This window comes from Dasypus novemcinctus, chromosome 16, assembly GCF_030445035.2.
Source record: "Dasypus novemcinctus isolate mDasNov1 chromosome 16, mDasNov1.1.hap2, whole genome shotgun sequence".
In the NCBI taxonomy this organism is placed as follows: Eukaryota; Metazoa; Chordata; class Mammalia; order Cingulata; family Dasypodidae; genus Dasypus; species Dasypus novemcinctus.
The window spans coordinates 66192682-66206619 of NC_080688.1; the positions used below are offsets into that span (position 1 = coordinate 66192682).

A 13938-nucleotide genomic window follows, 5' to 3' on the forward strand; every position below is an offset into this window, starting at 1 on the left:
ATTCTGGACTCCCTGCCATATCTGAGTAGCCTTCTCCTGGGACTGCCCCAGGTGGCCCAGCTCCATGGGTGAGCTGCCTCTGTGCTGTATCATTTGCCTTCAGAGATGCAGCTTTAGAGAACTTACTAGTGCAAACCCCAGGCGTGGAGAAGCAAGGGTCAATGCTGACTTCACTGGGTCCACCACAAACCACCACTACCAGCCTGGGACACCTACCTTCAGGACTTTCTTAATGCCGTTGATAGTGGAGGTCAGCAAGGAGTGCACCTTGAGGTCGTCGTTGACGTAATCCGCATGCCTGATGCACATGTAGAGGAGGTAGGCGGGAAGGCAGGGCACCGTGCCCAACAGCATCTGCGGCTTCAGGTCTAGCGCCAACAGCAACACCGAAAAGCAAGAATTAGACTCGGGGAGCATGCTTGGGGCTGTAAGGATCTAGTTAGAAATAGAAAGCTTCACAATCACTTCCCACAGTTCCTCTAAGAATAGGCCTCTCACAGGATTGGGGATTGGGGGTTGGGCCTGAGAGGAGTGGGGGAGCCACTGCCCTGGGGTTCACAAACTCCTTTTGACCCCCACTACTAGCAGCTCCAGAAACCGTGGTTAGGAAACCAAAGCAAGCAAGCAAAACATGTTCCTACTTGCTTGGACTATTATGTTAAAGTGGGCTCCTAACACTTCATCCTTAGAACATGGAAGAGCAGAGCCCACAGCTGGGAGCTTCTTGCTCCAGTTTATACACAGGTCCAAGAGGGGCCCTGCGGCCAGAGTGGGCCAAAGACAGGACCCAGCTGCCCGACCAGGGCATGGACTCTGAGTCTTCCCACCACCACTACTGCCTCCTGGGGGCCCAGGGGGTTTTTCAGTAGCAAGAGTGCGAGGGCTGGTCCCAGGGGAATTTGGTACATGTTTCCTAAGACAGTGCGAGTCTGCCAATGGCTGGACTGACCTCTGGCCCATTTGGCCACCAGTTCTGGAACTATTTACCTGGCAGCACTTGCCCAGATACCATCACAGCCAAAAAAATCCAGCAGCCTGCTGGCTGGCCACAGCCACTCTCTCCATCCAGTGCCGCCACTTGGCAGGTCTCTCGCCAGCCTCTTTCTTGGTCTGTGTTAGCTTGGCTAGAGTCAGGGACAGCTACTACCCGAGCCAATTACTTCCTCTAACTGGTCTCTTTTGGACCAAGCTCCTGCCCACTCCCCAGGAGGAGATGGGCTTATGATTCTCCCTATCAATTGCAGACTCACACTAAACTCCTCGGCTCTTCCCTGCCCAAACCCCCGAGGGCCAGAGAGAAGCTTTCAGACTGCTTTCCATTCCAGAGTAAGCCAGGGGAGGCCACAAACCAGGTTTAAAGCAATGGGTGGTGGAGGAGCCCAGACAAGTGGGAGGAGACCCAGAGCAAGTGAGAGATGACAAGTGAGAATGGGGGTTTTGGAATGGGGGAACAGGGCCACGGGCATGAACCCAGGCATTCAGACTGCTGTCCCAGCTCTGAATTCCCAGCCCTTGCCCTTCACTCTCATTATCGGGCCATCAGCTCTTGAGCCACCCCCAGGCTTGGGATGGCAACGAGGGGAGGCCACCCCTCTACCTGCAGGTAGGCCAGGGGAAGGGGCAACACCCGCATTACCTACCAGCATTGTCTTGGGGTGGGGCTCAGCATGTCTAGTTGAGACTTGGATTACATCGTCCCCTCAAACATCTTTCTAGTTAAATGCGGACTACAAGCCATAATACTCTGGGGACATGGTTAACATTTGGACATTTTATAATCTCAACAGATTGGCCAGTTGCCACTAACTGAAATATCAATAACACTTATCCAGAAAAAAATGCATTTTAAGACTCCGACTTCCAACCTACAGCTTCAAGCCCGACCCACTGAGAATGCAAATAGCTTGTCCTGCGCTTTGGAATGTTCTGTTGTGTTTTGAGTCTCCTTTCCCACAGGCTTGTTTGGTCTTCCCTGCTAGATGTATTCTCTGTCGTCCACGGCCACCGACCAGCGCGCTCAGAGGCGGTCAGTGAAGTGCTGGCCTGTGCTGGGAGGAGTCTTCGGCAGGCTACTGGGGTGTGGCCTTGGCTGGGCCCGCCCTGAGCTTAAGGAGGTGCTGTGAGGACTCTGGGAGGCGATGGGGGTGATGTGCTTCCAAAAGCTGAAGCACTCTGCTGCCCACAGAGTTCACACGAGGAAAGGGAGTCTGTGGTGACAGCTGGGGGAGAAGAGCTTAGGCTGGCGGGGGTCACACTGGTGGCCCTCCTCCCAGCTCGTCACTGCAGGCCGAACAAAGAGGCCTCCCTTTCCTGGCTGTGTATTAGTCTACACTGGATCCAGATGACAAAAGACCACATTTGTCCTTGGAAGAGCGGTGGGTCATTATCAGAAGCAGCAGCTTGAGACGACGGGTATGGGGTTGTGTGGGGGATGGAGGGCAGAGGGATACGGGGGTGTCAGCTTGGGCTCACGGGAGTAGAGGAAGGGTGGGGGCGGGGTTGGAGGTGGGGGTTAGGTTGGGGAAGGGACTGGCAGTGGGGCGAAGGAGTGAGGGCAGGGTGGGAGCTGGGGTGCCGCGGGGGGCCCTGACCTGTAACCAGGTTCCGAACGAGCAGGGCCTCGTCTTCCTTGTGGTACTCCAGCATGCCCTGGAAGTCCTTCTCCTTCCGCTGGACTGTGACCTGCCTGGTGAGCTCATGGCGCCTCCGCTCACTCTGGGCCAAGGCCTGGGCGGCTGAGCAGGAAGGAGACAACAGAGAGCATGAGCTGATGGCCCGTGGGGAGGGCACATGTCCAGGGACTGGAGCCTCAGCTCCCGAGCTGCCTGCGCCTTCCACTGTCTGTCCCGGCAGCCCGAGCTCCATTCCCGAGCAGGGTGACCCGAGCAGGGTCGGGACCAGAGAAAGCGGCAGAGTACAACCTACCCTGCTGGGCAGCTGTTTACTTCTCCTACCAAGTTCAGGAACAGGGGACGTTCCCTTTCTGGGAGGATGATGCGGGCCCCGGCAGGACCACCCTGCTAGGGCCCCTGTGCGGCCCAGCCCAGGAGAGGATGCCCAGGTCAGTCTGTGACGGGACAGAGGAGGAGGTACCTGGGTGTAGTAAGAAACTGTCCTGGGCCCTGAACATGGATCAGGTGGTGAGCCTTGCTAAAGACATCTTTGCAACTACCTACGGAGGAGAGCGTGCGGGTGGCCGGGGGGACAGAGGCCAGGCACAGAGCCATCACACCAACCCAAGCATGTCCCCAGGACCTGGGGCGGCCCGAGAATCTGCCCCCGTGCACCCCTAGCGTGAGGCCGCCTGTGGTGCCCGGCAGAAGATCATGCTCTGTGTCAGGATCCCCGTGTCAGGGTGCTGGCTTCACAGGTCTCCAGCCCAGCCCTCTGTGGGACACCTGCAGATGCTGGGAAGGGCTCTGTCCTGCCAGGGGTTGAGCTGGTGGCCTCGGGGCAGGCAGGGTCGGGCGGGGTGGCCTGCAGTTCAGATTCGCACAGTGGGGTTCAGTTCTCCTCTCTCCCTCCACAGCAACACTCCACTGACAACTCTGGTGGACAGCTCGGAAACGCTCACCCGTCAACCGTGACCCCATGGTTGCAGGAAGGGGTGTGGGCTGGGCCAAGGGGGCTTTGTGAGTGAGAGATGTTAGACTCACAGAGCTCAAACCCTCCCTACAAGGCCTCTCGGGGACCAGGTGCCCAGAAAGCCTCACGGTGCGTGGCAGGGCCGCTCACTCCCTAGAGAGAGGCAAGAGCACGGCTAACCGGCCTACAGTGGAGAGGCCTGTGGGCAGCCACAGATTTATCTCCGAGCATGTCTGGGTGCCTATTGTACACAGGGCGCTGTCCACAGCAAAGGAGCAGGTACAAAACTTCTTTGTCATCCAGCGTCATCCCTGGTCAGCCCAGCCAGAGACGCATTGACACGCTCATGTGCAAACGACAGTGCCGTGCAGCTCAGCCCAGGAGCCGGGCAAGGCGTGTGGTCCGTGGGTGGTGGTGGTGGTTGGCAGAAGACTAAATGCTGGACGGCAAGATCCCCCACAAAGGAGAGGAGTGAAGGGCAGGCGGGACCTTCGCGGCCCAGTGGGAAGGGGCTGACCCATCAACCCACCAGGCACCACTTCACGGAAGGCTCTGGACGAATGGGAGAGGGGCAGGAGGGACCAACCAGAGGTGGGTGCTCTGCGCACAGCGCCTGGCTCGGGGTGGGAGGGGAAGCGAGTTTGAGGAGGAATGCAGGACTAGAGCTGGGACATCAAGGCAGAGTTCATCCTGCAGGCAGTGAGTTGGTGACTGAAGCCATAGAGTGCTCAGGAATATCAAGCTGCCAACGCCCAGGGGCAGGGAACTGGGAAGCTACTGCAGTTGCGGGGCACAGGGAGAGGGGTGAGTGCAGAGAAGCATTGGAGGACGGGGAGCTACAAAGCCGGGGCAGCCAGGAAAACGAGCACTCGAATACAGAAAGAGAAATCCAAAGACGGAGGGGCATGTGGGCAGGCAGGGGAGCCGGTGTGCAATGAAAAGGTTATGCCACATGCGAGCCTGTGCCTGGTGCCGGGCTGTGGGACTTGCGCTTGTGGCGTCAGTACAGTGTAAGAAGGGACCTGCGCCCTGGGGTGTGGCCCCAGAGCAGAGGGCGGGAGGCTGAGGGGGGTATGTAGGTGATGAGGGGATCCAAGGAGAGGGGTGATGTTGCCACGAGGGGCAGGAGGCAAAGGGAGAGAAGACAGTGTTCTGGGTGTTTCTGAAAGAGCATTTTGAATTTCTGCCTGACGTCTCTGCGCTGGATTCCAGGCTGGAGGTTTAACAAAGAACTGGCCTCTCTGCCTGACCACCCACACAGAACGGAGTGGGGCTCCGGCGATTTGGGTGTTTTATGTAATATTCTTCACCCCAACTCAAAGCCCAACTCAAAGCCCAACTCAAAGCCCAACTCAAAGCCCGCTGAAGGCAGGGACCACAGGGTTACCTTCTGCGTCCCTCAGTCCTCCCACCTGCACAGCCTTGTTCACAGAAGGGACCAAAACACCTGCTGACTTCAAGTGTCTTTAGTCCAGATTCTGGCAAACTGAGGCTGTTTAAACCCTGAGGGTCTGAACCACTTTATCACACACTGGACTGGGTGTAGCCACGGGGAAATCAGTGCAGTGGAGTTTCCAGCAAGAGGCCGGCAGTTCCCTCCCCTCAGGCGCGGCCGAGCACACACCTGCTTCACAGAACACACCCGATCGCACACAATACCTTCTAGGTCCTGCACTTTCTTCATGTAAATCTTCAGTTGCTTTTTGAGCTTCCTCTCATTCTTTTCCATCTTCTCTACCAGTTCTTTAAGGTCCTGCAGGCAGAAGGAAGCAGTGTGAAAGCAGACCCGGGCCCAGCCCTGGACAGCAGGGGGTAAGTCCTCGGGAGGCGGGGAAGGGGCCCAGGGCGGCCGGCGGGCAGCCACCTGGAGAGCAGCCGCTCAGTGGCCTGGCTGCCCAGGAGCCCTGCCCCAGGACGCCAGGGCTGAGTCAGAGTTCATCCTCCCAATAAGGACAGGGCCAACTCCTCCCTGCGCAGGTTTCCTGGTGCCCCGCGAATCCCAAGGCTCCCCATGCCGTGCCTCCGCAGGTTGCCAGGACAACCCCCCAGGAGACACCTGCCCGCCTGGGTTGGGCAGCACCCTTAGGAGGGAAGGACAGGTGGAAGTGCAAGAATGAATGGGGGCCTCTTTGCTGGAACAGCCCGCAGAACAGCAAGATTACCTGAGGCTCAGAAGCAAAACGGGCAGGGCCACGGCCCCTCTGGTGCTGCCCAATCCCAAGCAACTGGAGCCCTGGAAGGAAATCAGCCCACTGGGCCCCAGGGCGCAAGCTGCAGGGGGGAGATTTGCTGCCATCATAGCCAGCCTGTTCCAGCTGGGCATGTGGCCCTCTGGCCCAGGAGGCAGGGAGGAGGGGGAGGATAAGAAGAGTTCCTGCTCCGTGACCATTACAGCCGAGTCTCTCTGACTACGGAGTGATGCAGAAGATGGAAATAAACATTTCCATCCTGGGACTAAGAAAACGTCTTGGGTGACAATTTTTCAGGGTTGGCCTACAGACAAAAGTCAGCCAGAAGCTCAATCCCAGAGCTATAGCCATGACGAGCTACAAACCAAGTTCTAGATATTGTTAAGGACTTGATTTATTTAACTTAATGAAGAAGTAAACGTAAAAAGGGTTATCAAGTTGAGCACTCTCTAAAAACCTGGCTCAGACAAGAGGCAGCATAGAGCAACACTGAGATCACAGACCTACAGGTCAACACTGAGCCTGAAGTCAGTTCACAGAGAGGACCTAGGAGTCATGAGCAAGTTTAGATGGGATTCTTTGGGGGCATAAAGTCTCTGGAGAACCTTCAGCACTACTCAGAATCGAACTCACCCCCTGGCCTATATTCCTAGCTGGGCCAAAGTAGTAGTTATTGTCCACTGATGCGAACTGCCCACAGCTCCCCCAGCCACCTTCCCAGCTCCAGAAGTGGCTGGCTTCTGCTGCACCTCCCTCACCACCTCTACCTTGTTCTTGCTTAACTCTTTCCAGGAGCACTGATTACTCAACCATGGCTCTTACTCTTGCAAACAATGAGCTGATGCTTGGAAGTGAATGGCTTGGCCAACCTGGTGAACGAGGGAGCCAGGGGCTGCTTCAGAGCCAGGATCCAGACCTGTCCGCACCACATCACCAAATCCAGAGGACAGGACTGCTGCTTGTGACTCTTCCACCACTGGTTTTGAAAACTTTCACTATGCCCTGGGAGGTTGGGCAATTAATGGTGCAACTCCCATTTGCAGCTAATAAACCAGCAGATGCTGCAACAAGGAAAGCTGACTCTGGAAGCCAGGACTTGGCCCCTGCTGGCTTGTTTCCAGAATTTCTGTTGGACTGAGGGTTCAGACTCCTCAGCAACTTTGCAGCGGGGAGCCTGACACCGACTGAATGGTGGCCCTGCACTGCGCAACCCCTGTATCTCATTTGCCAGCTCTTTCAGCCCATGCTCCTCCCCAATCTCTGTATTCCTTATGTGCTCCTTAGCAGGTTAGGGGGAGTTGCATAAAGCAGTGGGCCTCGAATGCTGCATATTGGAATCAGCTGGGGAGCTTTAAAAAAAATAACTGACACCTGGCCCCACTCCCAGAGATGGATTTAATTGGCTGGGTGCAACCTGGGCATTGGGAGTTTTACAAGTGTCCCAGTGGGGCTGAGTCACCCTCCACCTGCCCTCTCTTCTGCCCAGGGCCTTTACCCACACTTCTCTCCACCCCTCATCCCTGCCCTGCCCAGATCTTGCAGCTCACATGCCCTTCAGGTCTGTCTCAGCTCAAGCCTCTCCTGCAGTTCTCTTTCTGTATTTCTTATTGTTAATCCCATGTAGAATCACGTCTTTAAATGCACCACCTCCTTTCTTTTTCCTATGTGACAGGCCCGTCGCCTGGCTTCCTGCTGTGTTCTGTGAGCCTGGGACTGAAGGGGTTGCTCTTCCCGCCAACAGACGGTCCTCTCAGGAAGCTCCGGGTGCACCCCCTCCCTTCCCCTCAGCTCTCAAAAAGAGAAGTCTTCTGGGGGCTCCCCAAGTGATAAGTTATTAAGGTTTCTAGCCTCCCTCTTCCCCCAATAAGAGAAGATTTGTATGTGGGGAAACAAACAACCCTAAGCTCTCTGGGGACAGAGACTCCCTGGCATCTCTCTGGCACCTTCCCGGGCTCCTTGGTGGATGGTCTGCAAGGACGGCCACCGACGACCCCTCCCATCCTTGGATATGCTGCTGCTCCGACCAGGGGGTGGAGTCTTCCCCTCCAAATCCACGACTGTTTGGACCAACAGAGTTTGGCAGCAGTGACGGTGTGCTAGTGGTGGCGCTCGGCCTCACAGGGTCTCGGGCTCCTGCTTTCATCCTGTGGAAGCCGGCAGCCTTGTAAAGCAGCTCTGGCTGGACCAACGCACGACGAGAGGCAGGTGGGGAGTGCGTGCGAGAACGCGCTGCCAGCCAGCCCTGTCAAGGTGCCTCAGCCCACACCGCCGGCAGCAGAGCCAAGCAGTCCCCACTGTGCCCGGCCAGAACTCCTGAGCCACATCACTGGGGGTACTGTGTCAAGCCACTAAGTTTTGGAGTGGTTTATTATGTTGCAACAAGTAACAACCACCTCCACAAACCTTTGCTGACTGGTGTGTTTCTAGAATCTCTGTTCCCATGACAGAACCAAGGACACAAACATTGTCCACTTGGCTAAAGACCACTCCTGGTCCCATTTTCTCCCAAACATGGCTTCCCAGAGCTGGGTCCACTAGGCCCGATTACTCACCAGATTCTCATTGGTTAGCCGGGATATCTCCTGCTGGACGCCAAATTCCACCTGGGCTTCTGGAGAGAGCAGCAACGTCTGGCAGAAGGTCTGCTGCTGTTTGTCCAGCTCCTCCTTCAGGGCCTCCACCTGGGCCTTGAGGTTCTCCACCGCCTCCTCGTGCTCGCGGCTCTGGGCCTGCAGCTGCGCCTCCAGCAACCTGCGTGGGAAAGGAGGGCCCGGGTGACCCTGCGGCTCTGGTCAGTGCCCCCAGGGAGGGGCTGCAGGAAGAAACACAAAAGGGGAACAGCCAAGCATGCAGCAACAGCAGCAACTGCAGGTCCCCAAAGGGGGAAGGACGAAGCGGGGAAACAGGTGCTCCAGGGATGAGCAGGCAAGCAGGCCAGTCCGTCCTCCTCTCGGAGAATGGGGTCCCAAGGCCAAAATCGCACACCTGGTCTTAGGCCTGTCCCTTGATTGACTTCACTCCCTGTTCTTCGTTCCTTGAGCACATTCTGTTGCTTTGGGATTGAGAGACTATTTCCACATCAAAATGTCATCAGCAGAAATAAACTTCTTTTAGCATCTTTTAAATAAAAGCATCTAGGAGGAGGTTGTTGTCATGGGAGGAGTGGGGTGAGGGGGGTAGGGGGAATATAAAGGGACCATATATTTTTGAATGTAACAAAAAAAATAAAGACAAAGAAATTTTTAAAAAATAAATAAATAAATGAAAGCATCTAGTATCTTCCCCAAAGCCCACAAGAATCTGGTGGACTGGGTTAATTATAATATTTGTGTATTTTCCCTTTAGAAAGCACCCCTCCTTTTTTATCTATCTTCATGAGTACTACCCTCACTTTCTCTCTGATCTCATATACACCCCTGTGGCCCCCTCCCACCAAACAAACTATTTGCAGGTCTTCAAAGGAAGGTTTACGTTTAACTGGGATGACAAGCAGCAGAGAGACCTGGCCCGAGACCAGAGGGCACCAGTGAACCAGGCAATTCTGGGACGGCATTTATTCCATCACAACAGGAGGCAAGAAACGAATGAAATTCCTAAGTGGCCTCATCCTCAGGAAGCTGAATACTGATATGACTACAATGCTATCTTCTTGGGCTTAATTACTTTCACAGATCTCATTCAGTACAGTTATCATATGAAAGAAAGATAGGGGAGTACTGAATGCAGACACAATCAAAAGCTTCCAGGCAAGGTCCTCATATGGAAAATTCACCCCATCCCCTTCCTGGGATGCAGATAAAGATTAGGACCAGAGCTAGCCTGGAAGTTAGGAAGCTGATGTGCCCAAGAGACATCTACTAGAGCCCCTGGCTGCCCTGGAGGCAAGGAGGGGTACAACCACCCTGTTTTTGTGGTTCTGCTGGATTGGGAGGTAAGACTGGCCACCAGAGGAGGAGCAGCGAAAGCCTCCTGTGAACTCTTAGATGGAAGCAACCATGTTTTACATGGCTCAGTCAGCTCTGCAGCAGCACAGGGGCAATGCTCGGCGGCCAGTGGCTGCTCATAAAATTACACAGAATGAATGACCAAAGGAATGACTGATTCTTCTATTACCAGAGGAAAAGAATAAGTTGAGGATGGTGGAGGATAACTTGATAATTAAATCACTATTTTAGATGACATATAACATTTAAAAAACATCCACTATTAATCATAGTATACTAAAAATAATCACAAGTTAAATAAATTTAACGGGAGAGTGTTGTGGTCTAGCTACATTACGCCCAAGGATCCACTTCCCTGTGATGATAGTTCACTGGTCATGTCTCTCTAGTTTTCTTAGAAGAACGTAGTTGAAAGCACATGGTGACTTCGCCTAGCATTCTGTGTAAAGTACAAAACTTCCAACCTAAGCATCAGGCTAGATCACTTCATCTTGCTGGTAAGAAAACTAAGGCCATGAGAGGTTCAAGGTCACAGCCAGTGGCAGAGCTACTCTTAGAAGCCAGGTGTCTTGATGCATAGGTCCAGGCTTTCTTTTTTGTTCTCTCATAAAGAGCAAGAATCACCTGGTTTCATATGTGGGTTCTTCAGTAAAACAAACTTCTGGATGGGACTTGAATGTGGTCTTACGGAATAATGCCTATCATGCTGGAAGTGGCAGCTAGAATTTACTCCATGCTTACCACCTGCCAGGCATGTACAAAGTGCTTCACCTGCATTAGCCTTACTCTTTATATGTCCTAGGAGGCAGTCCTATTATCCACATTTACCAGTGAGGAAACTGAGCAGCCTCCCTCCACCTCCTTGCAGGTGGTGGAGCCAACATTTGAATGCAGAGAGGCTCCAGGGCCTCTAGCCTGGCTACCAAGGCATGCTGCCTCATGTGTCAGCTGTCCTTGACTTTCTTTTGCCAAAAAAAGATATTCCTGTTGCTATGATGGGACCCCACTATATAACCAGCAGGTAGAACTTTGGAGCTGGTAGAGGGAGAGAACCACTGGAGAGACAAGGGTAAGGAGTATGCAGTTGCCAGGGTTCTGCTCCAGTTCTGCCATCCTTGAGCTGCATGAGCCTGGGCATGGCATTCAATCCATCTCTCTGACCTACAGTTTCCTATTCTGGAAAATAAGCCTGATAACATTCATCCTGTCTTTTGTTGGCAGGTGCCAATGAGGGAGGGGACAGTGGGTCAAACTATGCCACTGCCCCAGAAGCCACATGCTAGAAGGGATAACAAGGTCATGTCATGCTATTTTTGTGCTGGTCTAATTTGCTTTGCTAAACTGTCTAGCCCTGCTCATTCCTGAAGGTCAATGGGTTACAAGTTCAGGCTTTGGTATTAAATGGACTGGGTGCAAGTTCCTTAAAGTCTCCAATTTTCAGTGTCCTCACCCCCATGAGGTTGCTGGGAGGATCAGAGATGCCGACGTGTGCATAGCACTTAGCACAGGACTCGCTAGCTGTTATTAGCTCTAGGGAATCACTGAGGCTGGACCAGCCCATGTGTGGGGCAGGGCTGAGGGGCCCTGGTATTTGGGGCCCACTGCACAAATCAAGTCGACATCCTTGGCTGATCTTGCAGTCAGAAGGGCCAGCAGACTGTCTGGAGGCCCCGTAGAGAATGGAAGAAACACGGGCCCAGGAGTCCCCAGAACTAAATTCCCTTCTCAGCCTTGTCCTAAGTAGCGTGTGCCTGCTGCCACAGGAACTCCTTTCATCTCTTCTTCATCTACACAATGAGTGGGCTGGACTAGGTGATTGCTAAGGTTCAATGGAAACATCAAGTACTATCACTTGGTCCAAACAAGCAACCTCATCTAGAGCCTGGACACAGAGTGACATGGGGCTACCCGAGGGCCAGGGGTGTCCCATGCCCTAGCACCCACTCTGGCTGCAAAACAAGGGTAGACATGAGCAGGCAAAACAGACAAAGCAGCCACGGGAAGGAGGGAATGGTTTTGACCTGGCCACTTGCTTTAGGCCTTGGTAGGCCAAGCCGAGTTCTCCATCTTCATTCAAATATCCCCAATCCTCAGACTTGCTAGAAATAAAGGGCAGAGAAACAGGGCATCCAGTGTGTGGAGGAAAACAACTCCAGGAAAGCGAGGCACCTCTAGCCACGACTCGGAAATGGAAAGAGGGAAAGTGCAGGGAGCCCCACCCCTTCCCTTCCTTCCTCTTCCGTCACCAGCCCTTTTGGGCACCTGCAAATGTTTTCTCCCTCCCGAATCTCCCAGGTTTGCTGCTGTCCTGGAAGTGGGTCAGTGTGTTCCCAGGTGGGAAAATATGCTGCCAAGGAGAGCGCCAAGGGTTGCGCTTGTTCTGATACCTCCAGCCGACGGCAGCCAGGGGTTGAGTAAAAGCAGTTACGAGCTCTCACACCCTGTGCTCTACGTTTATCAGAATAATTTAGAAAGGAGAGAGAAAAGTCAGGAGAGATGCAAAAAGGGCAAGGAGGAGAGAGTCCATGTGGTGGAAGCAGCCGGTGGTAAGCGTGAACTGTGCAGGGAGGTAGAGGTAGGCTGCCCACGTCACTGTAACCCACGGAGCAGGTGAGGCGCCTGGGGAAGGCTTGCTCACCAGGTAAGGAAGGAGACTGTAACTACTTTATCTGCTTTTCGCGCAGGTTTCCTTCCTTTCACTTCTTAAGGACACAAAAGTATTAACCAGCTCCTCTTGTGGAGTCCTTCATAAAGAAATAGCTAATAAAAATGAAGTGAGGAGCTGGAGTGCCTCACTCCTGTTTACTCAGGAAAGCAAGCAGAACACAGGTTCTGCCACCTCTGAGTTGCTAAGTGCCTGCCTGACAATGACAAGAGCTGCTCCCGGAGGTCGGGCGCATGTCCTGTGCTCCTTCACGACCCGCCTCCCCACCTGGCACAGGCTGGGTATAGAAGGGATCCTCAAGCCTTGACCAGGGGCTGATCTGTCCTCCCTTCCCTCCCCCCTCCTAACGTGCCTCTGTTCCTGGAGAACCTCCTCTTGCTGCCTTCTAGCTTTCCCAGCAGGAACTGCATCCAAACTACGGGACACAGGAACCAGTAACCCCTTCCCAATGCCCTGGTGGACAACAAGCCGTCCCCAGGAGTGTTTGGGGCCGTGGTCAGCCACCGGGCTGCCCGTCAGGTCTTGGGTGAGACCCGTTACCTCTCCCTCTAGCTCGGCCTCAGTCCTGGTCGCTCCCAGGGGCTGCCCATCAATAGCAGGCCCTTTCCCCGAGAGCTGAGCCGACAGAGGAGACAACAGTGGTGAGTTGCCTTCTGGGGGCCAAGCTATGGCTTCTGTCCCCTGGGTCACGCCGTGCTGTCACAGCTTGCCCTCCCCCTCCGGCTGGGCAGTGAGGGGAACCCCCTCCTTCACAGGACTCCTGCCCCCACTTCCCTGACACCGCCCGCCGGGCCAGAGCCCTGGCCCAGGCCTGCATCCCCAGATGCTGCTCTGGCGGTCGGCTCTGCCACCTCCTCCCGGGTTGGCACTCGGCGGCCCTGTGTGTTCCACTTGTTCCTGCAAATCCACACCCAACGTGGGCAGTGTCGAGGGAGCTGATGCCTCTCCCTTCTCGGGTATTAATTCGTGTTTAACTAGGACCTTTCAGTAGCTGGTGCTTTAACCCAGAGCGGCTCACTGGGAGGCTCTCCAGGCACAGTGGCAGCGATCTTTGGGAAGGGCCAGAAGCAGAGGGCAAGGCTGAGAGGGCACGCAGGGATCCTTTACTCCACCCGACCTGCTTTCCATGTGTGGAGACGCGGGGACCACCGCCTGTCCCTGGCTGACACCCAGGCTAGGACAGGATCTCCCCACCTCATGATGGCCGGCATGCAGGTCCCAGCAAGGGCGGCTGGGCCCCCGTTGTAGAGCCGTCCTGCAGCCCCATGACTGCCCAGGTGCGCCCTCTGCTCTCCAGGAGGGGCTGTGCTGCTGAGACCACCAGGCAGTTAGCAGCACTGCCCGGGCCACCAGCCTCACACTCCCAGGAAAGGTAACCCTACCGTTACAGACAAGGGTCAAAGCACTGAACTGCTAGTGCAGCCACCCGCAGTGCTCAGGGCATCAGGCAATCAGGCACCTGAATCCACTCAAAACCCACCACCCCCAGGTCCAGTCCTTCATTCCAGATGAAGGAGAACCACACACCCCAGGAGACTGCCCCCAGGCCCGGCCA

At 54.8% G+C, this 13938-nt stretch overlaps 1 protein-coding gene across 1 annotated transcript in view; it reads right to left on the reverse strand.

The window, feature by feature from the left end:
• The window catches only part of MYO5B (myosin VB), a 373786-nt gene that overhangs the window by 17804 nt on the left and 342044 nt on the right, over positions 1-13938 (reverse strand). Inside the window, exons 30-33 of the mRNA XM_058277683.2 lie at positions 8327-8525; positions 5245-5338; positions 2592-2735; positions 217-368 (exon numbers count right to left, since the gene is read on the reverse strand). Of these exons, the coding sequence (XP_058133666.1) occupies positions 217-368; positions 2592-2735; positions 5245-5338; positions 8327-8525 (589 nt within the window). The remainder of the gene's footprint in view (positions 1-216; positions 369-2591; positions 2736-5244; positions 5339-8326; positions 8526-13938) is intronic.